The following is a 24761-nucleotide window of genomic DNA, read 5'->3' on the forward strand; positions in this document are numbered from 1 at the left end:
ATCTGTGTGTGAAAGAGAAGAGACAAAGACAAATGACCTTTCTGACACAATGCCATACTCCCTCCAGCTACTACACACACACACACACACACACACACAGGAGAAAGTGGGAATGAAACAGATATTTCTTTCTCGTGCACGAGTGCTCAGGTTTTCCTGTCTCATTCCTCTCCTCTCATTCCGCCCCAGATGATTGTTTCTTCTCTGAGAGACTGAAAGATTGAAATACCTGCTCAGCAGAGGGAGAGAAATCACGTCCATTGTGTTGCAGGTATCAGGGATGGGTGTGCGACTCTGACCTGTTACACAATCTGGGTGGATTTCAGTGACAGATGCATGTATTTGTTTTTTTATTTTAAGCTACACTGCTGATGCAGTTCGAGGGCCGATGCTGCTACTTACATTTAGCATTGTAACACTACACAGAGACAGTAAATAGGACAAACTTTATAAAAACATCACCATACTAACATGCTGATGTTAGCGATGCTGCACCTTAAGACTCACCATTCTTGTTGAAACAGTGAATAATTGTAATAACATTTCTCATTTCTCTAACACGGCTTTTATGCAAATAACACTGCTGGAAAATGTTCATCACTTCAGGACTTTCCTTGTTTCGCTTCAGACTTTTTTTTGGCATCACAGAAATCTGAAAAGAATTCCAAGTTTGTCCTTAACACCAGCAACTCAGGATTTGATTTGGACTTGGGTTTTATGACTTGAACGAATTAATTTCAGCCACAAATCCAAAGAGAATAATATTGTTTTATAACAGGACAGACGTTCAGGACAGTATCCAAACTCTAGGTCTCTGGCTGTATTGTTCGCATCGAGGTCACTGCAGAAGGTGCAGCAGAAACAGATCTCCTTTGTCATAAGTGTCGGTGAAGATTCTCAGTCGTCCAGGTGAAGTTATCTGGAAGTTTAGTCATGGCAACTGGACTTCCTTTAGTTAGGTGAAACGTTTCGCTACTCATCCAAGTAGCTTCTTCAGTCTTTTGTCATAAGTGACTACAATCAGGTGTTTGTGTGTATGTTTTATGTTCTCATTCAAACCATTAAATTACCATTATGTAACAAGCTCCTGTTACTTTTTTAATTTTTCTTTGTTCGGCCCTTTTCTTATCAATCATTTTTCATCTCTCTGCTTCCACCACTCCTCTTTATATCAGTTTACTGAAGTGTCCCTCCCCATGTGTCAGATTATCTCTGTTTCTCTCACACACATCAATGTTTTGTAAGTGTGGTGACTTTCCACCAACGGCAGTCATTCTCTGAGGGAGGGATGCTAAAAAGCAGCACATTTAGATGACACATATACATTTAGTCCATTGTGATGTAAATACACTACAAGCGCAGCTAAAGTAGTGTAACACAGTTACAGAACACACCTATTCATGTCAGCTCTGGCACTGATCAGCAGGTATAAACATCAGTCAGCCCTAATAGAAAGTAAATATCCACCTCCTGGACACAGCACAGTGCAGAATGTAGAGCAGGACCAAAAACTGTGTAGAGAATTAACCTTTATATATAAATGACAAACACCACCTCAGGTAGATTTAGAGTGATAAATGTCATTAATATCTTTATCAAAATCTCATTTGTACTAACTTGTATTATTGTCTGTTTAAATGCAGCAGCTCTCTGATTGGTTGCTGTCTGTTGATGTGTGTGTGCTGTGACAGGCCGCTCTCTGATTGGCTGTCAGAGTGATGATGCAGGTATGACTCATCTTCTATTCTGAGCCGAAGAGGTGACACAGGGCTCTGACCTTTTGTCTCCTTGGTGCCCGGTGTGATGTCATCACCTCTCGTCTTCACTGTCGCCATCCTCTCGCGTCTCTCAGGTTCGTTGGCAGCACAGTTAAGAGGAGCAGGAACTTCAAAGTACTGAGGTGGAAAACACACTGTCAGTGTGTGTGTGTGTGTGTGTGTGTGTGTGTGTGTGTGTGTGTGTGTGTGTGTGAGTCATGTTCTCTCCACCACTCCATCGCCATCAGACAGTTACTATTAGTCCTAACATCGTCTCTAATTTGCACTCTCTGCACTGACCCTGTTAACAAGCTTCTGTCTATTCACTGTAGCAGCCATCCATGGCGATGAATATAAATTAACGACTTTAGTTTAATTACTCGTATTTCCATGCAGTCTGATGAAGAATAAATGAGTAATCAGGGCTGGCACAAGATGTTTTGGGGCTCCGGTTAGGCAGGAATCGCTGTGACCACGACAAACCAAATCATTTTTATACACACATTTAAACAAACCTTAATTATGGTGCTTTTCAGGTGTTTTATTGGTGCGACTGTGATTATTGTAAACTTTAGAAGACAAATTAGGTTGTCCTGCTGATACAAATGAAAAATCAGATGTATTGGCACTATTATTTTCTAACCTTATTGATCCACCTCTCAGTCTCCTTACAAGTGGTTGGAGATGGAGCAGTCTGTATAAACAGTGTGGACACATTTAGTGTGGCTAAAAGCAAACAGCCTTTTTGTGCTTGTTACAGACAAATAAGATGCCAAAAAAAATCTTTCCATGTTTTCCTTCCATGTAATACTCTGTCTTATTTTCTGTTGCTGTTTTTTTTTTTTTTTTTTTACCCATTTGTCTCTCGATGATCATAAAGTTCAGAAGTTCGGAGTGAGCACTGAGGAGAACTGAGTTGAAATATGCCAAAACTGTAATAAAAAACAGCCGTGTACTTTACACACTGTTACATCATCTCTACTCGTACAACACGGGCAAGTTTGATTGTTTTACTCACAGACTGGTGGCATTTAGTGGCTGGATCAGTGATTGACTCGCGTGATTTTTGTGTTATAGTATAAACATCAAAGGGACAAATCATGTTCATAAATCTGCCTCTCTGACCCATCCTGTCTTCTGGGAGGATTTTACAGGGGGTTAAAGGGGTTCGGGGTTCTGTGAACTTCTTCCACAGCAACCGAGACAGAGTTCTACTGTATTTTATGCACATAACTTGAGTCACAGTGTATTTGACTATGAGACTGAAATGATTGTACTGCCCTCTACTGGAGAATGAAAACCACACACAACTCCTGTGGATGCAAATAACTGCTAATTTAAAAAACGACATGCAACAAACTGTAATAAGAGGCACATATTTTAATTGTGCTTCAAGTTGTCTTACTGTATTTCTACCTGAATGGCACAGATGTTATTGACTTTTGAAATAACTTTGTGTGGTTATTTAACATTAAACTTCAAAAGTTATATCATCTGTCCTTGGGTCTTCTAAACCCAAGGACTTTTGCTCTTTCCACAAAAGAAAAGTAGTTTTCACCTCTGATTAATTTCCCCTGAAAATATTTCCAGGTCTATTTAACAGTCTGCTGCTTTTAAAGAGGATGAGGGGAGCTGCTGTGATAGGGAACGTTACTGAAGCTTGCCCCAACTCTTAACCTTAACACATTATTTCACCCTCTAACACCGTATTCATCCTGAGCCAGCCTGTTTCCAGATCGCTTGTTTGTCACAATCATGTCTTGATTACTAAACGGGCCAACCAGGCACAGGTCGAGCAGCCCCAGTAACACAGATAAGAGATATGTGACAAACATTAATGGAAAAAAAAATGACCGCTAACCATCGAAAAGAGACCAAAAAGAAACATGAGTACGATAGATTTGGACAAAATGGCAATATATACCAAACATTAACAATAAAGGACACACTGAAACCACAAATAGACTCAAAATGGCCACAAATTAAAGCAAAAAATATTTCATAAAACTTTGTGACAGCCTCATTTGTTGTCATTTTGTCTCAGTGTGCACAAAAAATCCATCTTATCGTTTTCTATTTTTACTGATTTGCTTTACGTAGCAAAACATTAGGCTCTGGTGATTTGTGTGCCATTTCTCCTTTGTTAAACCAACAACCTGTGAATCCAGAAGCTGCTGACTGACTGAGTGCCGAGCAACTCTAAAACAGTACACAACCACAGTACAACATACACAGTAGATTCATTAGACACAGTACAAACTACAGTTTGAACCTTGTACCTTGATGAGGTTCCTTTTTTCTGGTGCCCCCCATACATGCTGAGTGACAGAAAGAAGATTCGACAAACACCATCTTTAAATTTCAGTGTTGTCTGTTATGAGACCAGTCAACAGAAACTATTTTAAATGTCCCACAGTAATAATAATCTGGTGAATTGTTTGTTTGCTGCAGTCACCACTGCATGGTCTTAGATCGCGTCAGTTTCCGGGTCAGAGCGTGGCGAACGCTCAGCATGTAGGAGCGGCGGTCAGGTAGAGGACGCTGCTGGTCCAACACCATCCTGTGAGACGGGAAACAAAACTTCAACATCATTTTGTGGCTGCTTTGTGGGACACATGCTTCCATCAACAGCACAAATAGTATGAGTATGTAGAATATGTTGCACATTGTTTATCACATGTATATTCTTGACATTAAAGAAAAGAAATTAACTAATAAATAATGGAGTTTGTGGTGTTGGGTATTCAAAACTGCGTGAAGTTGAATGTACTACAGTTAAAACACACCTGATGAGCTGAAACACTGCTGATTCCACAGCTAAAACAGTTTCCGCCACAGACAGCTCCCTGAAACCACACCTACACAGATATGGTGAATGTTACCCTGGATATTTAAATATCACATAATTATCAAACACCATCTTCTATGAGCTGATTTTTGATAAATGAAACTTTATATACAGTTCTACTCTAGATTGAGCAGAAGCTAATTACTGTAGATCCATAATTAGTCCATGACATCATCATCATCTTCTTCTTTCCATGGTATTATTATAACAGTAATAAAACAAACGCTATTTAATTTATATAAATATTCACATAAACAAATTAGATTACCTCAAATTTATGGAATCCACACACAAACCTTAAATCTTTGGCCAGTCTCTGTCCTTCCTCTGTTGTCACCTCCCTCCCTATTTCCAAGTCGGCCTTATTGGCGACCAGCACTGTGGGAACAACTTAAACACACACATACAAGAAACCAAAACTGTGATGCTATTTGTGTTCTAACACATTACCTACAGAGCACAGGACAGTGTGTGTGTGTGTGTGTGTGTGTGTGTGTGTGTGTGTGTGTGTGTTTGAAAGTGACAGAGAGTCAGAACAGACAGTCTGTTGTCAGACTGAGTCAGAACAGAAACTCACTACACGTGAAGACGAATACCGTGAACACACTGTTCCTCTGGAGATCATGGTGCTGCTTCAGCCACTGCAGTGTGTTGTAACTACTGTTTCATATGTTTTTACACTGGTATTATATTTTCATTATAGTGACATTTGAAACTTTTGACCAGCAACTACTAGTAGTAAAATAAAAAATATACTCTCGTCAGTCAGAGGAGAGAAACATGCTTCCACTTTTCTTTCAGATTCAGATATTTCAGATAATCAGTGACTTAGATTCCTACCTAGACTCTGTTTGGTTTGCTCGATGAGTTTCTTCAGTCGTGGCACCTCCAGAAAGGTGAAGCGTTGTGTGATGGAGTACAGCAGCAGGAAACCATCAGCCCAGCGGATCGATGACTCCAGAGAGGCCACAGAGCTTTCCTGGAGGAGATAATGTCACATCATCTAATCTTTCATGAAAAACCTCAAACGTATTGGTTTATTAAATGCACTTAAGGTGCAGTTGCTACCAGGCAGATAATCCCAGCAACTGATTTTTTTTTTTTAAGGCAAAAATATTAGTTTTATTATTTTAGAATACACCATTTTCAATTCAATTTTATTCAAGTTTATTTGTATAGTGCCAAATCACAACAAAAGTCATCTCAAGGCACTTTTCAGTGTTTAAGGTTTAAGAACTTAAAATATTACTGTAAACAGAATTATATTAAAACCCAACAACCCCACTTGAGCAGCTGTAGGAGACAGTGGAGAGGAAAAACTCTCTTTAGAGGAAGAAACCTCGAGCAAATCCAGGCTGAGGGTGGGTGGCCATCTGCCTCGACCGGTTGGAGTGAGTGGAAAGAGGTGAGGGAAAAGAACAGCAGGCAACAAAAAACAACAACAAGCAATAAAATCACTGGACAGGCGGGTAGGAGGTAACTGCACTCTGGAGATACTTTGCTCCAAGGAGGAGGATACCTGCAGAGGAGAACAGAGAGGAGGAAACACAACTACGGCACAGAGAAGATACAAAGTTGATGACATGCAATGGTGGCATTATGAATGGATAGAGGAAAGGAGAGAGGAGAGAGGAGAGGAGCTCAGTATACCAGTAAAGGTCCCCCAGCAGACTAATTACAGCAGCATGACTAAGAGATGGTCCAGAGTCATCTGAGCTATCTTTAACCATAAGCTTTATTTTTTAAAAAAGGTACGTTTTAAGTCTAGTCTTAAATGTAGAGAGGGTGTCTGCCTCCTGAACCTGAATTGGGAGCTGGTTCCACAGGAGGAGAGGAGAGGAGAGGAGAGGAGAGGACAGAGGAGCTTGACAGCGAAAGGCTCTGCCTTTAAATTTGGAAACTGAAGGAAACACTCATTGATTAGTTTCTTCAGGTTTCATAGATAAATATAGGAGGGTACGAGTGCTTCCTAATAATAGGGGGGGGCATATACAGAGTGAAAAGAACCGTCCCAAGCACATACCCTTGTGGAACTCCGTAGCTAACTTTTGTTTGCATGGAAGACTCATTATTAACATGCACATACTGGAATCCATCAGATTATCTAATAGTTATGATTTTATTTGTAAAGAAATTCATAAAGTCATTGCTGCTGAGTTAAGGGGATACTAGGCTCAACAGAGCTATGACTCTTTGTCAGCCTGGCAACAGCGCTGAAAAGAAACCTGGGGGGATTAAATGATCAATTTCAACACTGCAGATCAAGGGTGTGATTAAAACAGCGAGTGGGTTTATTTACATTTCGAGTCAATGAAGTCTAATAGTGAATGAAATGCAGTGTTGAGGCAGTTATCATCAACATCTACATGGATATTAAAGTGACCCACTATAATGACTTTATCTGCACTAAGAACTAAATCAGATAGAAAGGGACTAGAGGAGCTTAGCTTAGCACAAACACTGGAAGTTATTGGAAACTGTCAGCTTTCATTATCATTATCAGATGTCTTCATGCTGATGCCACTGAAACATGTTCTGTATAGTGTGACATCACTGTATTTACCTTATTAGCTATGTCCAAAATCTCCAGATCAACAGTTTCCTGATCTATCACCCGACTGCATCTGTAGGTGACTTCTGTCTTATGGAAAGACAAACAGGTTTTAGTTATTTATTTCAGTCAGAGATAGAAAGATGGTTTAATATCAGTAATGGATGATATTATGTTTCCATGTCAGTGGTTCAACTGCAGCCTTACCCTTTTTATGGTCATATTCACCAATGAAGCGCTTGGTTATGAAGCGAACACACAGTGCTGGAGACACAGAACAGACACGGTCACCAGAGAGTGAGCAGACATGAACTAATTCATATTTTGCTTCACAAACATGAAGTCTGCATCTGGTCTGCGGCCGACTGCACGCTCACGTTTTCCTCCTGGTAAAGCTACCTGCCTTCCTCAGACAAATGCTCTGCTGCGTTGAGTGTTTGTGTGAAGGAGTCTGGATCAGTTCAGGCTTGTTTGACTTCTGTGTCGCCTGTTTGAAGGCTCACTCTATTTCCTTTACGCAAGACGCATTAAAATGTTGTTTAAACTTATTTGAGAAGTTATAAAGTTCACAGATGAATTTTAATTAAATCTATCTTTATCCCATGTGGGTAGTTTTAGTGTGGATATTTTTAAGGCTGTACTTTGTTTTAATATGAGATATTTGCTGACACCGCCAATATAGTTTAGGTGAATGGAAGTTAATTTGTGATTAAAAACATGTAGTTTATCTGGGTTCTCTTGACTAAGGACTGTGGAAAAACAGAAAGCTTCAATTGTTTTACTTTGGAATCAGGATCTTAACAGAGTAGGTATTCGCACATATTAACCTGTGTAAAATAAATCTGCTTGTCGTGCTGTTGTGCAGGTGTTCTGACTTAACGTCTTAGAGGACTTGTTGCTACCTTCTGCTAATTTGTGTCTCTCATTTTATGGTAGAGATGCAACCTAATAAGTCACCCAGATCATATAGTTCTCAATAAAATATGCAAAATGCAACAAATTAAAATAAAAAAAAAAAGTTCTTTACATGAAAAGCACAAAACATCCAACAGCAATTTCTGTTTTCCCTCCATTAAAGGACACAATTGGAGACAGGTAACAGTGATTACAGAGAAGGATGGAGACAGTTACACATCAGCTCAGAAAGAAGGGTCAACTTTAGACCTGTGTAATGTTTCCATATTTAGCAAAACCTTTTCAACCATGACCACAATGTAACCCATAACATAACCTTTAATATTTTCACAGTTAGATAATCCTAAAAATGTGCTCACACATTTCCATCCCGTCTCTCACTTGTATTTCTGTGTGTAGCTCACCTGTTTTTCCAGTGTTCTGCGCTCCCAAAATGAGGAGTTTAACTGGAACCATTTCCCTGATGGACCTGCTCCTCAGTCCTGCTGTTTGTCCCCAACAAAGAAGAGCTGATGCTGACAAACAACATGCAATACCTGGAAGAAACAATTCATACTTCATGCAACCTTTATGTGTAAAAATGCAAATGTATCACGAATGAGCCAAAAACTCTGCCTGGTGTTGCCTTCATACTCACCTTTAAATAGAAATAAGCTCCAGATATTGAGAGGAGTAAAATAACACAGTCATTGTGCTCAGTCTCATGTGCAGACAGGGAATGAAGAGATGGGACTGTCTTCTCTCTTTTTGTAAGTGAGCCACTCTCTGCTTGCGTCCTGTTTTAAGAGCTGTCTCTCTCTATTAGGGAACTGTCGATGACGAGAACCATTTGTCTGGAGGGACTGTGTCCAAGTCCACACACCAATAAACTATTCTAGACCCATTCTAGACACAAATAAACACCCGTTTTAAGGACTTTACTGCAATGGTTTTGAAATGAGAGTCTCTGAAAGTTCATACACAGTTCAGCCTCAACATGTCAGTGAACTGGAACAAAGCTTTAGAATATGGGGGGGCGCTGTTGTATACTCAAAATCAAGCAGCAGTTAAAATAATTTGTGTGCACGATGGGGATCTGTCCTGTCAGCTAACCAACTGGTGAAGCCTTGTTTCTTACAAACAGCTCAACAAAAGTCCTCCGCCTCACTCACACAACAGCCTCGACGTCACATCAGGACGCATTTGGCAAATGCTGCATAAATTTCATGTAATGCAACTTTTCAAAACCCAAAAGGACATAGGGGCATTTACAAAATTATCATGTTATTAAAGTGGGCTCCGTGTGTTCTGACCAGTGAAGTGTGTCTGCACCTGAGGCCATGTGACTAACAGGAAAATTAGGTTTCATTCAGACGTGCGCCTCGCTGTCTTTATTATTTTCAACATTTCAATGGCCATGAAAGAACAGAGCCAACATCACCTGAACTGAACTCACTCTTCATTATTACTCCCCTCATACTTATTCACAAAAACAGTGTTTGGCACCTCTTATCACATTTGTATGCCTGCAAGATAAATGCATGCGTAAAATAGAGACATTTAAACATTACAATCCCGAGCTGATGATGACTCATGACTGTATCATAAGCAACACCTCACAGTGAAAACACTCAAACTGGGATAAAGACAGTAAAGATTTTATTCATATTTTACGTTTTTCTTTATGCAACAAAGCTCGTTCTCAGGAGTGAAAACGATTCAACTGTTTACAACAAGCTCTGGGGACAAATTTAAGTTAAGGAGCGGCGAAGTGCGTTGGTTCTGTAGAGAGAGAGAGTGTTCAACAAATCGAAGGCTCTTCAACTGCAGCGGCTCCTTCGGTCACAGCCTTGACGCATTTGGCCATCGTCTGGGAAGCCCGGCTGATGGAGTCTGAAAACAGAAGGGGAGTGAGTCCAGGGAGATTATCTTGTATTTGTATATCAAGCTTGTTTATCTACTAATAAAAAATTCACACACCTGTCATATAGAAATCCTTTATTGTAAGTTGAGGTGGTACCAGAGGAGCTGCTAAGAGGTCCTGTTTTACAGCCTGATAAAACAGAGTGAAACACAATTAACAAAAAAACTCACAACATCAGCAAAAAGATATTTTTAAGAGAGATGAGGGATGGAGAAACAACTCCAGATATACCTTGGAAAGTTCATTGGCTTGTTTGAAGTAGTTTGCCTCCTCTACGTCATCATAACGGACCAGATTAGGAGACACCTCAGCTAGTCTTGATCGGATCTCTTCCAGTGAGTCGTAGGGCAGCGGCACACCAACCAGCTGCAAACGCAACAGCGTCTTTAAATAACTGAGCTTCTGGTCAAATTAAATGTTAATTAGAAGTATGAGCATTTTATGTGATATGTGAAGAACTTCCTGCTCACTTCAGATAGAGCTCTGATGATCTTCCAGTCCTCTCGGGCCATTCCAGGAGCAGTGATGGCCACCCGTGTGTGCTGGCTCCTGCCTTCGGTGTTCACATAGGTGGCGTTCTTCTCTGTGTACGCAGCACCAGGTAGGATGATGTCTGCCATAGTAGCTCCCACATCACCATGGTGACCTGAAAGGGATGAAACCACATGTTATCATATTTTCAGAAATGACTAACAATGCCTTTTGATTTTCTCTCTGATTGGGAGTATGCTGTGTAGCATGTGTGTACCCTGGTAGATGACGAGGCTGTCTTTAGGCAGGTCAGCTCTGGTGATGCAGCCGGCATCAGCTCCCAGCAGGAACAGGACTTTGGGTGGATTCTTCCTGATGGCATCCACACCAGCCTTGTAGCCCAAATCCAACGCAGCTACCTGACTGGCCACTCTAGTAACAGACACACATATACAATGTTTGAGCAGGAGGAATCTTCACTCACGGAGGCTGTGAACTAGGACTTGTTACTCCATGTGTGTCAGAATTAAATCCACAGAAACACCAACTGCTGAATCCAATAATTCGCACTTTAAAAGAATCTGAAGCTGCACCTGTGCAGTACGTTGAGGACTTTCCAACCCTCCTCCACTCCACTGCTGGTTCTGGCGTTCTGAGCAATGGTAGAAACGGTGCTCAAAATGGCAGCTCCATCTTGTCTCTGCAGAGCACTGCTGCCCACAATCACCACTGGACGCTTAGCAGCTGAAAGGACCTGGAGAAACGCAAAGGAAATTAGACATTTAAGTAACCAAAGCTCAATATTCAGATAAAAAAAAGACCACATCAGTTCATTATTCAGCACTCAATTCCTTGCATGATCTGTGCACCACTTACCTGACAGAAGGGGTGTGTGCCATTAGCCAGCTCCTTCAGTACTGAAGTATCTTCTCCCAGGTGGTCATAACTATAACTGAGGTCAACACCGTGACCCACCATGGCAACACGCAGCTCATTATGGAGCCAGCTGACCGAAGAGGACAGTGGGAGGTTAGTTTATGTATAAACAATCAAATGACAAACTGACCATAATGAAAACAAATTACTGAGTAGTGCAACTGAAAAGACTAAAGGAACAACTCCATCACATCACTTTCTTACATCAACATCAGGTTTTAAAAAAGAAAAGCATTTAAAGATGTTGGTGTTTATTAGTGAGTGAGAAGATACTAACTAAGCAATGACTGGAAAGTGTGATGTACACATTTACCTCTTGCGGATTCGGGCGTTGAACAACGGGGCTTCGTAGCGTGGGTTGGTTCCAATGAGCAGCAACAGGTCACAGTTCTCAATACCAGCGATGCGGGAATTCAGCAGGTAGTTGGAGCGGAGGTCGGTGCTACAGAGACAAGAAAAAAAAAAAAAAACAAACATACTCACGACATGCTCCACAGCAGAAGACACATCTGGTACATCGCACACATTTGTTTACTTCTTGAATTGTTTAAGCTCAAAGCCATTACAGGACAGGAACACACTTACCCTGCTCCCGCCATAGGGAAGACCTCCTCAGTGCAGAGATCTTCTGAGTTTAGTCTGTTGAAGAGGTCTTTAAGGGCAACAAGAGCTTCAGCGTCGGCCATCCCTCCTGCTATGGCTGCTATGCCACCACCCTGCACGCCCTGGAGCTACACAAACAAACACACACGTATTCATACAGGATCAAATACAATAATAATAATAATAATAATAATAATAATAATAATAATAATAATACAATTACACAATTCCTCAGCTGTCATAAAAATTACCTCTAATAACTGACAGATATATATTTGGCTGCATGAATAACGTAAAGCATATAGACATCATGTCTCCCAGTAACACTTACTACTCCTGCAACACGGGTGAGAGCGTCCTCCCAGGTGGTTGGGATCAGCTGACCTGAATCATCCTTCACCATTGGCTGAGTCAACCTCTGCCTCTTCAGACCATCATATGCAAACCTGAGACACACAGTTCGGATCTCTTTACCCTAATTATCAACACATATAGCTTTTAAAAGTGGAATAAACCTAATGTCTTTAAGGAGCCTCAATCATTCAAATCACAGACTCTCTTGTAAGACAGAGTTAATGCTTTTATCCAGTTCGAAACATCTTCATGTTTGGTGTCCTACCTGGTCTTGTCAGAGATCCACTCTTCATTGACATCCTCATTCATTCTGGGAAGCACCCTCATCACCTCACCTCCTCTTGTGCTCACCACGATGTTACTGCCGACAGCGTCCAACACATCAATAGACTCTGTTTTTCTGCAAAAAGAATCAGACACCAAAATGAAAATGCTGTCTAAGCTAAGTTCAAGAAGACCTCTTTAAACCTAAGCAACAAACATTTAGTCTGAATATATAAGAAGGAGTACCAAACCCTTTCCCACCTGGTCTCCCATGGTCGTGCAGTAAAAGCATAGGGTTTGGAAGTGAGTGCTCCAACAGGACAAACATCAATAACATTGCCCGACAGCTCTGACATGAACATCTTTTCCACATATGTCCCGATCTGCAGGTCGTTTCCTCTGCCTGTTGTTCCCAGGTCTTCAACTCCTGCAATCTCACTTGCAAACCTTCAAATACACACACAGAAATGCAAGAATATTCTGTTAGAGGACCTGAAATAAGATTGCAACACGTGGTTTATTACATTTTTCTCCAATTGATATAAATAAGGATGCTAATGATGCCCTTACCGGACGCAACGTGTGCACTGAATGCAGCGGGTCATGATGGTTTTGATGAGTGGCCCCAGGTTCTTGTCCTCCACCGCTCTCTTTCCTTCTGTGAAACGACTGCGATCTGAACCAAACTGCATGGACTGATCCTGAGAACAGGAGCAGGCAGAATGTAGGAGGAGACAAATATGTGAAAACCGTCCACTAACTGATTTTTATTTGCTTGCACTGTATTAAGGTTGATGTCTCAGCAGCAGATATCTCTGTCCGCATGGTGAGATACAACGAGGGATAAATGGAAGTATGTTTTTGTGCATGAACCAACCATTTAACCTCCATAAATATGTGTTGTTTTTACCTGTAGGTCACACTCTCCTCCTTGATCACAAATGGGACAGTCCAGCGGGTGGTTGGCCAACAGGAACTCCATCACTCCCTCTCTAATGACATAAACACACAGAGATTCATTGAGCCTGATTAAAATAACTTTGGTCAAGTTTCAGTCATACTGTGATGAACCCACAGACGTTTGTACCTGGCTTTACGTGTCTTCTCTGAGTTGGTGAGGATATTCCAACCCTTCATAACAGGCATGGCACAGGCGGCTACAGGCTGACAGCGGAGACACATATCAGTTAGACATTATTACTCAAGTGTTTAGTTTTATTTCAGTGTTTGTTGGTTAATTTGATGAGGGGCTACTAAAGAAGCCTATCTGTTACCTTTGGAGCCTTTTCAATCTCAACAAGACACATGCGGCAGTTTCCTGCCACAGAAAGACGTTCATGGTAACAGAACCTGGGGATCTGGATTCCTGCCTTCTCACAGGCCTGATGTTGGAAGAAAATCAACAACTTAGTGGAACTAATCTCTCACTAATCTGTGGTTATGTGGCAAATTAGAGTTTCTCATAAATCATGGTTACACTGATTATTATTCAGATTTCTGAACTACATAAACTGTTGTTCTGCTGTCTGTGCATGACACAAGTTAAAATAAACTTCCCTAACATAAAGATCACATCATTTTAACACCAAAGATAGTAATGTTGATTCATGTTAATAACGATTTAACAAGTAAGATGTTTGAATAATGTATGAATGTCAAAAAAATTACTTACTTACTATAAACTTAATTACTCACAGGACAACACAAAAAACAGAGAGCTGTTGCTGAACAAACATAAATAGAAGAATCTGTAGTACATGCAGTAAAATGACCTGTTTCTTACCTGCAGCACAGTTGTTCCAGGCTCCACTTCCACTGGTTTCCCATCCACAAACACTTCAACCATGTTGCTGGCAGCACGCACTGGAGTACGCACTGGAGTACACGCTGAAAGACACCAAGACCTAACTTACTGAAATAACCAAAAACACTTCATTCAACAAAATACACTGGAATACATGAAAAATTCACCATGGGAAGGCACCTCAATACAGAGACATACCTGATTGAAAAATAAAAATAAAATAAATACAATGAACAAATACATGATTTACATAAAAAATAACTACAATAGAACAACTAAAATAACTCACTCACAAAGAGTGAAGGAGAATAACTGTTGTTAGGCCGCCTTGTCTCTTTCTCTCTCTCTCTCTCTCTCTCACACACACACACACACACACACACACACACACACACACACACACACACACACACACACACACCTTACCAGCGCTTGAAGAGGCCTTGGCAGCTCCGGCTAGAGCTCGGCCGACGGTCGGCAGTCGCAACATGATGCTGTGATAGGTGAAAAGAAAGCAAATGAGCAAACATAATGATGTACCACACACCAAACTATGAACTATAAAAATCAGCGTGTATCTAATAACAAAACTGAACTGAATAAAGTAAAAGAAATAACTAATTATTAATTAGTCTGGCAAATGTTTTCTTGATAAATCCATTATTTCACTAGTCTCTTACTTTAAGTGCCAAAAGTTAAATACATAAAAAAATAGAAAGATTAAGCACTAAAGTTCCTTATAAACAATCGTGTATATTTACTATCATAGAGGACCAAAGAAAGTCAAGATTTCAAAAAAGTGAAAAACTCCCTAAATAAGAAACTGAAAATTGAAATAATTGATTTTTTCTGTCAGTTTAATAACAAATTGTCTGAAAACTGTCTCAATGTTACACATACTGCAATTACATGTTGAACCGTTTGTTTATTTATAGGTTAAGAGAGTCATGTTCATATATTTTTTTGTCTGTTATGCATTATTAAATATTTTCTGTTTTACTAAAGTAAAAAACATGAAGATGTTCAACCCCAACATACAAAAACAAATGATATAACTATGTGTCTTTAACATGCACATTTACTATTTCATGCTAACTATTAAACCCAAAAATGCTGACAGCAAATGCTACAAGATCCTTAATTAATTTTAAGGTGTAGAAAACATGAAAAATCATGTATTACTATGTGAATTAAGTTATTTTGGATTTCATACCGCTATCTGATTAAATACAGGGGCACAACTAGAGCTGTGCTAGCTGTTAGTGCTAACTAGCTTACTTGCGGTCAGTGACAACAGTAACACTTCAACGTAACGTTTCAAAAAGATAATACCCAGAGAACATGGGCAAACTTTAAAAAACACGCCAATAAAATGAACATATTAGGCTCGAAAACCAACTTGAACTGTGACTGACTTCTTGCTTGCAGGCTAACAGCGCTAGCTAACAGTACCACTCAAGGACACGGGCACTGCAACGTTGTAACGGGGTTGAGGTCAAACACGTTATTGTGCACTGTTCTTGCATTGAAACCACGTATGTATTTAAACGTTTATTGGTGCATAATGTGGTTATGGCACTTACCTTTCGCTATTTGGCCTTCTTGACCAGAACAGCGGTGATCTGGGTTCACTACCAATAAAAATGCTATGGCGTTGTTAGCGGAAGTACAATAGGTTCTCCTTCCGTTTGAAATGAGGTTCGAGATTTCATAATAAAAGCACAATTTCTAGAAAACATAAACAAAACAACCCAGCTGCATGAATACTTGAATAATATTAAATAATAGAAAATAAACATTTTGGTTCAATAAATGTCTTTAAAATATGGTTATTTTATATTAGTTTACACATGAGTTTACACTCTCCATGACATCACCCTCGACTACATTTCCCATGATGGATCGGGTGTTCCCCGGATGTGGCTACGTGTTCGGTTTCGCGACAGTTCAGGAAGTGTCTATAAACAGCTACAGAAACGAGCAAGAGTTGGTGCTTTCTCCTGTGAAGGAGTACAGCACAACAGGTAAACAGTCTTCAAGATATAGACATGTCGTTTATATGTATTTTTAAATTGTTAGGATTGTGTTAAAACCTACAAGTAAGATTAACCAGTCGTCTCAATAAACTAGCTAGTTAGGAACATGCTAACTGTGTCTGCTAGCAAGAGCAGCTTCAAGTAACGAGGAAATAAAAGTTATAATAATGTTATTTAGTATCTGTCGGTGTTGAAAGTGATAACACACAGTATGTAGAATATGTAATTGGTTTATGTAGTAATTGCTTGGTGTTTTCGTCCCAATTTGGTCAGTGTGTAACATTTAGCTTTGTAGCTAGCACCCTCGGTTTCTGTGTTGTCATTTTTAGCAGTTTCTGCCCATCAGCAGTGTTTTAGACTGATCCGTGACAGTATGCTTACTATATAAAGTAGATATTACAAGTTTAAAATGGGGTGTTTTAAGTTTAGGAAACACACGACTGCGTGTGTTGTTGTCAACATGTTGTAACTAAGCTACACAGTAGTAGTGTGTGCGCCAGTAACTCCTCTTGTCCAGTGGCCTTTTTTAAAAACACTGAATGTGTCAGCTCCATATGTGATCCATGGAACTGTGGTTAAAAGTCTGAAAATGTATGGCAAAATAATATGGCACTAATAAAACTTGCAGAAGTGATGGAAAAAGAATTGCTTTGCTTTCCTGGATGACATAATCTCCATATTACCTGTGATTTATATTTGTCACTGTAAAATTAAGGTTCTTGTTCTTGATGTACAGAGTAAGTCAAGATAACCTATAGAACAAATCAAAACATTTAAAGGATCATACAATTTAGACAACATTTGTAAAAATGTCAGAAAAAGTCAGAAATGCTTATTTCATGCTCAAGTTGGACAGCTTTAGTCTAATGTTGGTGTTGAATTTCATGACGATGTACAAAGCATTTTCACCTTGTTCTTTTTCTTTGAAGTTCTATCCATCCCCTGTTTGTACTTACCTCCCTCATTCCTTGTGAACTTGTAATCTATTTTTCAGCACCATGTTGCCGACCACCTCCCCACACGGCAACGGCACTCTCGGTTCCAGGGATGCCGCACGCCACACAGCAGGTGCAAAACGATACAAATACATGCGGAGGCTGCTGCATTTCAGGCAGATGGACTTTGAATTTGCTCTGTGGCAGATGCTTTACTTGTTCACGTCACCACAGAGGGTCTACCGTAACTTTCACTACAGGAAACAGACCAAGGACCAGTGGGCCAGGGATGATCCTGCTTTTCTGGTTCTCCTCAGCATCTGGCTCTGTGGTGAGTCTGTTGTTATTATCTGTCATGCTTTTTTATTAACCTGGCGGTGTCTATTAACAGTCTGGATTATAGTATTGGCCTCCTGGTTTACATGTCTCTTTTCAGGGTTCATCTCTGTACAGTTTTCACAGTTTGAATATATTTTAAGAAATGCTGGTGCATTGTAGTTTGTTTTAACTTGACTTAATGCATCACTGTATTCAATTGCAGTTTCGACAATAGGCTTTGGTCTAGTGCTGGACATGGGTGTCCTAGAGACTCTAAAGCTGCTTCTATGGGTGGTTTTTGTTGACTGCATAGGAGTCGGTCTGCTTATATCAACACTCATGTGGTGAGTAGAAAGTTTAAATAGTTTAGTTTATTAAATAAATTGGAAATACTGATTTCCTTCAGTTACATTAACTGAGACTTGTTTTCAGTTTCTTATTATTGGCACAACAAACACTGACTTTTGTAACCCTGTGCTGTAGGTAAAAATATCATATCATATATTGTCTTTTCAGGGTGATCAGCAACAAATACCTGCTAAAACATCCCAGCAGAGATTTTGATGTTGAGTGGGGCTATGCATTTGATGTTCACCTCAATGCTTTTTACCCACTTCTAGTCATCCTGCATTTTCTGCAGCTCTTCTTCATCAACCGTGAGTAAATTGTGTCTCTGGAAATTGTATTGGCTTTTATAATTTTATTATTATTCAAGCCACTAAGTGGTCTTCATTACACTAAATTCACATTTAAAAATCACAAATCAGTTTCTTAAGACATGTTTCTCGTGGCTGGCGTGTAATAATGTTCTCTCCAGTGAATAATTCAACCCTTGACACCAACATACTAATAAAAGGATCAGTAAGTTTTGGATATAAAAATATTGAATATGTTTTTTTTTTTTTTGTCTTTCAGATATTGTTGTGATAAGCTCAGACTGGTTCCTAGGATACTTTGTTGGAAACACTTTGTGGTTGATTGCCATCGGCTATTATCTCTACATCACCTTCTTAGGGTACAACGGTGAGTCCTCTGCACTTTAAAATACATTGAGTGTCTGAGTTTACTCAAAAAAAAAAAAAAAATGACAGCATTGCTTTAAACAAACGATCACACAGTGACAAAACAAATGTGATGTGGCTACATATGGGAGGGGTTCTTTTATTGGGTGCAGTGTTTATGTAGTTCTACCAACCACACATTTTACATGCAGTAGTTTTATTTCAGTGGGACTTTATAGAGCTGCACTGTTTACAGTGTCTGCTGTCTGTAAACCATCGTCTTTGGTTCTTCCCACAGCTCTACCGTTCCTGAAAAACACAGTGGTGCTGCTCTACCCCTTCGCTCTGCTTGGCCTCATTTACGTCCTCTCTGTCTCTCTGGGCTGGAACTTCACTAGGGGTCTCTGCTGGTTTTACAAGTACAGAGTCCAGTAGAGCAACAAAACAACAACTCCACCTCCAGCTGCTGTCAGTCAACATGTGGTTGAGAGGAACTTGACTTCTGATTGACTCTTAGTAAACTGGGACCCCGCGTTGATTGACACTAAGCTGGTTGACTCTTCACTGATTTTCTGTTTGGCTCTGACGTGGGAGCTGGAGCTCCAGTGATTAGTGCGATCCAGTGTGTTTGGACTAGTTTCAGAAACAGGGGGACAGATGAGATGCAGCTTTTATTCCCGTTCTTTTTGTATGATTTGTAAATAGGACTCTGGGAGGTTGAGTTGTAATATATGTGCAAATGATTGTTTCTGAAAAGGAATACATTTTCTTTGTTTGTTTGAGTTTTCTCAAAAAAGACTGAAAAGATTAAAACCTGGTTAGAAAGTGGAGAATCGTGGGATGTAAACGTTTTTTCTCTCTCTCTTTTTTTAAAGGTTACATTCCAAAGCACTTTCAATAAAAGGTTTAATTAACTTAAGTTGTCTTTGTTTTAGTCTCTAGAGAAATATATAATTGTTCACATTTTGGAACCAGCAATCAAACCAGTTTGGGGTTTGTAGTTGATTGCTCTACCAACTGCTGCCTGGCAGAAACCTATGCAAGTACATCACTCACATTAACAGCAAGCAGTCACAACATGTAAAATCCTGAAGATAATTGTTAAAGTGGAAATGTTTCTGCAATAATTAAGGGATCAAGTGTAGTATACACCTTTAACTGGAATTTTTCTTAGCCTTTCTAAAGACCTGTCAAATGTGAAGACTCCTGGGGCAGCATGTTAGTGGAATGGTTTGCAGCAAGTCACGTAACAGCAGCTGCACTGGTGCGAGTACAGCCGAGGACCTTTTCTGCATGTTAGACACAACTCTCTCCTCCCATGTTTCTAGTTAGTTTGTCCCCTTCGTTCCATTACTTACAAACCTGACTGTACAGTAGTACCACATAGTACTCTTATGTTCTGCTACTTCTTTATGCTCTCAGTGTTTTTCCTCCACATCCTTTTTCACATTGACATGTTTGGAAATAAACATTGTGTTAAATCAAATTACTGCTCTCACTTCTACTTGAATTTTTATGTGGATGACTAAAGTTTGGTTGTATGATTTTAATAATAATGGTAAGTAATTAATTTTATGAGAACATTAGAAAGACCAGAGTTTGAAGTTTGTTTTGTCCATTCATGCTCACTTGCTTGAAAACAAGAAAATATTGTAAACAAATATATTTATCAGCTTTATTTGTGTTTTATTTTAACAGTCAATCAACATAATCTTCCAGCGGATTTTGCTTTTTCATGTCTTCACATGGACGTTAAACATTCCAGTGTTTGATGTTTGATTTATATTTGCACAACTGCATACTCTCATCTCTTAACTTTCTATTTCATTGAATTCATGAGCATTTGCTTGAACATCTCCAAGTCAATTTTCTTTATGATGAAGGCCTTGTGACTCTTCTTCAGCTGCTCCATGTAGTCCAGCACCATCATGCCTCGAGTGTAGGTCCCCTGCAGCTCCACTGTCACTGCAACCTGCAGGCGGAAGTTATTAGAAAATGAATAAAAGCGCAATGAGTTGTATTTAAAACACATAAAAACTACAGTTCATCACCTGTTCGCTCTGTGTAATCAGTGAGTCATTGATGGCTGCAGCTACAGCGTAGCTGTCACAGGAATTGAACCCTTGTCCTTCTGTGGACTCCTTTTTATAGTCTGCTGACTGAGCTTTCTGCAGAAACAATACAAATTAAAGAAATGTAACATGTTGACAGAAGATCAGGCCAGAGGATGCCCAACACAGACTGGACTGCTGCCTGTCCACAAACACTGATGAATGTGGGGTTGGTTTAGTTCTTTTTATATTTGCTCTTGTGAGTTTTTACACTTCGTCCACACTACACTGGCTCTATATGCCAACCTCCCCCGTTGTCTTATTAAAATCTTTGCGCTCTTACCTTAAAGGAAAACTCTGAAATCTTTTTCATGAAGGCAGCCTTCTCAGTCTTTTGGGCCAAAATCTCATCACAGAAACTCTGAAGCAGAAGAACAGAGACGCACCAAACTACTAATCTGCAGGCTGTGTTAACTGTTTATGAAGTTATTTAGAGCACATGAATCGCTTTTTGTAGTCTCACCCACGGCAGGCTGTTCCTGCAGCTGAACTCCCAGGTGGCGATGTAGGTGGGACAGGTGTAGCGGTTCAACACAATGTGGGCAGCTTCAGGGTCAGCGACGAAGTTAAACTCTCCACACATTGTGGTGTTGCCTCTTGCTACACACACACACACACACACACACACACACACACACACACACACACACACATCGTGATTCAGAGAAGGAAGTCATGTGAAGAGTTAAGATATATGACAGATAACTTACATTCAGTGTTTCCTCCCATGATGTAGAGCGCCTTCAGCTTTTTAGGAAGGGAAGGGTCCAGCTGTACTGCGACAGCGAGGTTAGTGAGGGGGGCCACGGCCACTAGAGTCACCTGAAGTCAACAACAGCAAAGCAACACACAGTTTGTACCTTTTCTTAATTCCCCTGGTTTGAAAGTGGTCAGCAGCTGAACAGATTTTGTGAATATAGTTTATGTTAATAAAAATGAACCCCCCCGTTTGTCTCACCTCTCCTTGATTCTCATTAACAATCTTAATCATGGCCTGTGCAGCTTTATTCTTCTGCAGCAGCTCCAGGCCTGGAGCGCTTGGATCTGGGACGTCACCCAGCCCGTCCTTTCCATGGTAATCTCCTGCATGTTGTTTAGAAGCCACAAGAGGCATTTTGCAGCCACGATACACTGGAATCTGTAGATTATGATAAGTTATGTTTTATAAAACATCAACAATGGTTTAATCCCCTAATACAAGCAGCTAATCTCAATAAAGCACTTGGCACACCCATGTGCTGCAGCTTGTCGTCTGTAACACTTACATCCAGCTTGTTGCAGACTTTCAGGACACGCAGAGTGTTTTTGAGGACATTCTCCAGAGTTGTGTTGCCGTGGCAGCATGTGATCCCCAAAATGTCCACATTGGGATCTGCGAGGGCCACCATGATGGCCTGGGCATCATCCACCCCTGTGTCTGTGTCGATGATCAACTTTTTCTTCATTCTACGTTCAGGAGCAAGAAAAAGTGTAGTTTTATAATTTACAGTGGCTCACAGAGCTTCCCTCTGTCAGTGTGGGTTTCTCTCTCTCTTTTCTCGAGTATAAGGTGTAAAAGAAATACTGAATAATGCCCATCTGTGCTACAGGTCATATGATCAATTTACCATCAGGTGTGGCAGCGTCGGGGACTTTTGTTTGTTAGTCAGAAGAACATTAAAATTAAAAATCCCAAACACGAGTCTCAGACAAATATTTGAAACGTACTGACACTTTTCTGTAGATGAAATAATACAGCACCAATGTTTCAAGAGAAATGTTTTAAATGATTAAATGCTATTTTAGTGTGACCCCCAACTCATACATAATGTCCACGGCTGGTTTAAATATTTATCTAAAATTAGAACAAATATAAATTCCTCACCTGTTGAGTGGATTGTGACAGATGTTCACTGCTTCAGAGTGGAGACGACTGACTGACCTAACCTGACACTCTGCCTTTTAAAAGCAGAAACGTACAGAGAGGTGTTGCACTGCATGCCGCTCGCCTCGGGGATGTTTTACTTACACAACATAACATGACAAGCTTTTAGTTTTTGAATGGTTTGATTTGATTTTACTTGGCATGTTACATCTCTTCACGGGGCACCTTCTCACTTTTCATTAATGCATTTTCCTTGTTGTTGGGCTCATTAATGTCAAAAGAAAAAATGACCTAGCCATCAAATTATACAGAGCAACACCCACACAGTCATCACAAAAAGCTACTGGTGTGTAGAGTTAAGATCACATTTGTACAGAAAACCTGCATTTCCAGATTTTTAAGCTCATGAAACAACTGGATTTTCTGGTTAGAGCCAAAGATGACCAAACACAGGTAACGAGAGGAATGCCCCACAGGACAAACTTTAAATATATTATATAATGGACTTGTGCAACTTCTTCCAAACTAACTATAACTATCCAATAATGTCTAATGTCTAATAATGCTGCATTGAGTCAAAAGGAAAGTGAAATTAAACGTTTTAGTAGCCTTAAGAGAACTAACAAGCAGTTAAGTGTAGTGTAATGTGGGTAATTTGTGTTTTCTAATGTTATGTGAACGGGTGTGTTTTTGTTTTAGCTTTAAATGTCAACGTGTGCTGATTCAGACAGACTGGGAACATGGATTAAAGATTTGTAAGTTCATTTGACCTGTGGACTCATACTGCACGGAGTTAATAGACTTTTTCAAAGCTCCCAGTTGCATTTCAAATTCCACGATGGACCATCTGTCCAGATATCACAGCACATCTTAAATTCCTGTGTTTGACTGTGTGTCTCCTGCTCTGCTTCTTGTGTCAGAGATCCATATCTGTGATTAAGTGGCACATAGCACTAAACAGCAAAGATAACAGTGGAATTTGGTGTGCAAGTGTTGATTTTTCTCATAGGGTTTACATAAAAATAAAAGATTTAATACATATATAAAATTATAAATTGACTGCACTGATTTTCAGTGTATTTAAGTTAATTCAGATTTTTATTGAAAGTTTGTTTCAATATGCAGCTGATTGACCTTTTAATTCTTTCAGGAAACATAAAGCACTTTTCCTGTAGTACAAGTATTATTTTTATATTTAAATGATTTACACCTACTTTAACAATATAATGATATTGTGAGAAAAGCAAATGTACTTAATGTATTAATGAATAAACAGCCATTGGCAATGGTTTTAGCTTAGATTCTACATGTCAATGTCATATGGTTAAATAAAATTTAAAAAAAAATCAAAAGTAAATCTGACAAATGAATACAGCGGAAAAAACAATTCTTCCTTTGAATTTTAAAAGAAAATGGAAATTTCCAACACCTGAACTCAAAAACAGCATCACAGTTAATTTTATCCCACCACTGTTGGGCTACATACGTATATTATATAATCATATCATTTATAGTCTATATAATAATTCATGTGATTAATATGATGGTAACACCACGTCACATACGTCACTCTGGAGCCTGCTATGTCGTCATCCTTCTGATAGTAATGACGTGACAGTGACGCTGCAGCACCTCCTCCTCCACTTCTACTGAGCATCTCCATCCGCGGACAGTCCGGGTCTGCAGCGGGTTTGTTGAGGACTTAACTCCGGTAAGTTGTCCTGTAAAGTACCGTAGACTAGTTATAGGAGCACGGTCACGTTTCGGCATGTGTACTTTTTAGATAACTGCGCTGATTTCAGAGTCATGTTTGTGAGATAAATGTCTGAGACGTTAATTGAAGGAGGATAATTAACGGGAAAGTTAATTGAAAGACATCAGATTCATGACAGCACAGGTCAGTTTAATAAGCAGCTGTAACATTTGAAGACAACAGAGGCTGGTTTCAGTATAATCTACTATACTGCTGCAAGTGTTTGTACCGCTGGGGTCGTTCTATAAATAGGCATTTTAATTATTTAGGCCGTTTTAATTATTCTGTAGTGGCAGAGATTTGAAGCACCGTTTGATCTTTTGATCTTTGAAAGAGT

At 39.8% G+C, this 24761-nt stretch overlaps 4 protein-coding genes across 4 annotated transcripts; 1 reads left to right on the forward strand and 3 right to left on the reverse strand.

Annotated features, from left to right (window-relative positions):
* Positions 1-4208: 4208 nt before the first annotated feature.
* zgc:110699 (RERG_RasL11_like domain-containing protein) lies at positions 4209-8527 on the reverse strand. Its single transcript, XM_026364183.1, has 7 exons — positions 8476-8527; positions 7364-7420; positions 7169-7242; positions 5446-5584; positions 4902-4995; positions 4544-4615; positions 4209-4317 (listed from the first exon to the last, which is right to left on the reverse strand). Exons 1-7 carry the CDS (start codon positions 8525-8527, stop codon positions 4209-4211), a joined length of 597 nt encoding a protein of 198 aa, XP_026219968.1.
* A 1160-nt stretch (positions 8528-9687) lies between these two features.
* Positions 9688-16079, reverse strand: LOC113164675 (NADH-ubiquinone oxidoreductase 75 kDa subunit, mitochondrial-like). The gene is made up of 19 exons (XM_026364071.1): positions 15990-16079; positions 14833-14900; positions 14386-14489; positions 13877-13984; positions 13690-13766; positions 13513-13594; positions 13173-13303; positions 12864-13049; positions 12604-12738; positions 12316-12430; positions 11967-12112; positions 11695-11823; positions 11322-11451; positions 11039-11199; positions 10723-10877; positions 10445-10620; positions 10206-10340; positions 10031-10103; positions 9688-9943 (listed from the first exon to the last, which is right to left on the reverse strand). Exons 2-19 carry the CDS (start codon positions 14894-14896, stop codon positions 9852-9854), a joined length of 2199 nt encoding a protein of 732 aa, XP_026219856.1. The 5' UTR covers positions 14897-14900; positions 15990-16079; the 3' UTR covers positions 9688-9851.
* Positions 16080-16339: 260 nt separating this feature from the next.
* Positions 16340-19610, forward strand: unc50 (unc-50 homolog (C. elegans)). Its single transcript, XM_026361028.1, has 6 exons — positions 16340-16430; positions 17437-17708; positions 17919-18039; positions 18212-18351; positions 18611-18718; positions 18995-19610. Exons 2-6 carry the CDS (start codon positions 17441-17443, stop codon positions 19129-19131), a joined length of 774 nt encoding a protein of 257 aa, XP_026216813.1. The 5' UTR covers positions 16340-16430; positions 17437-17440; the 3' UTR covers positions 19132-19610.
* A 905-nt stretch (positions 19611-20515) lies between these two features.
* LOC113164379 (inosine-uridine preferring nucleoside hydrolase-like) lies at positions 20516-22252 on the reverse strand. The gene is made up of 7 exons (XM_026363660.1): positions 22073-22252; positions 21766-21945; positions 21518-21629; positions 21271-21407; positions 21091-21168; positions 20748-20864; positions 20516-20668 (listed from the first exon to the last, which is right to left on the reverse strand). The coding sequence occupies exons 1-7, from the start codon at positions 22250-22252 to the stop codon at positions 20516-20518; spliced, it is 957 nt and encodes a 318-aa protein (XP_026219445.1).
* Positions 22253-24761: the final 2509 nt, after the last annotated feature.

Source organism: Anabas testudineus, chromosome 2, assembly GCF_900324465.2.
Source record: "Anabas testudineus chromosome 2, fAnaTes1.2, whole genome shotgun sequence".
NCBI classification, from domain to species: domain Eukaryota; kingdom Metazoa; phylum Chordata; class Actinopteri; order Anabantiformes; family Anabantidae; genus Anabas; species Anabas testudineus.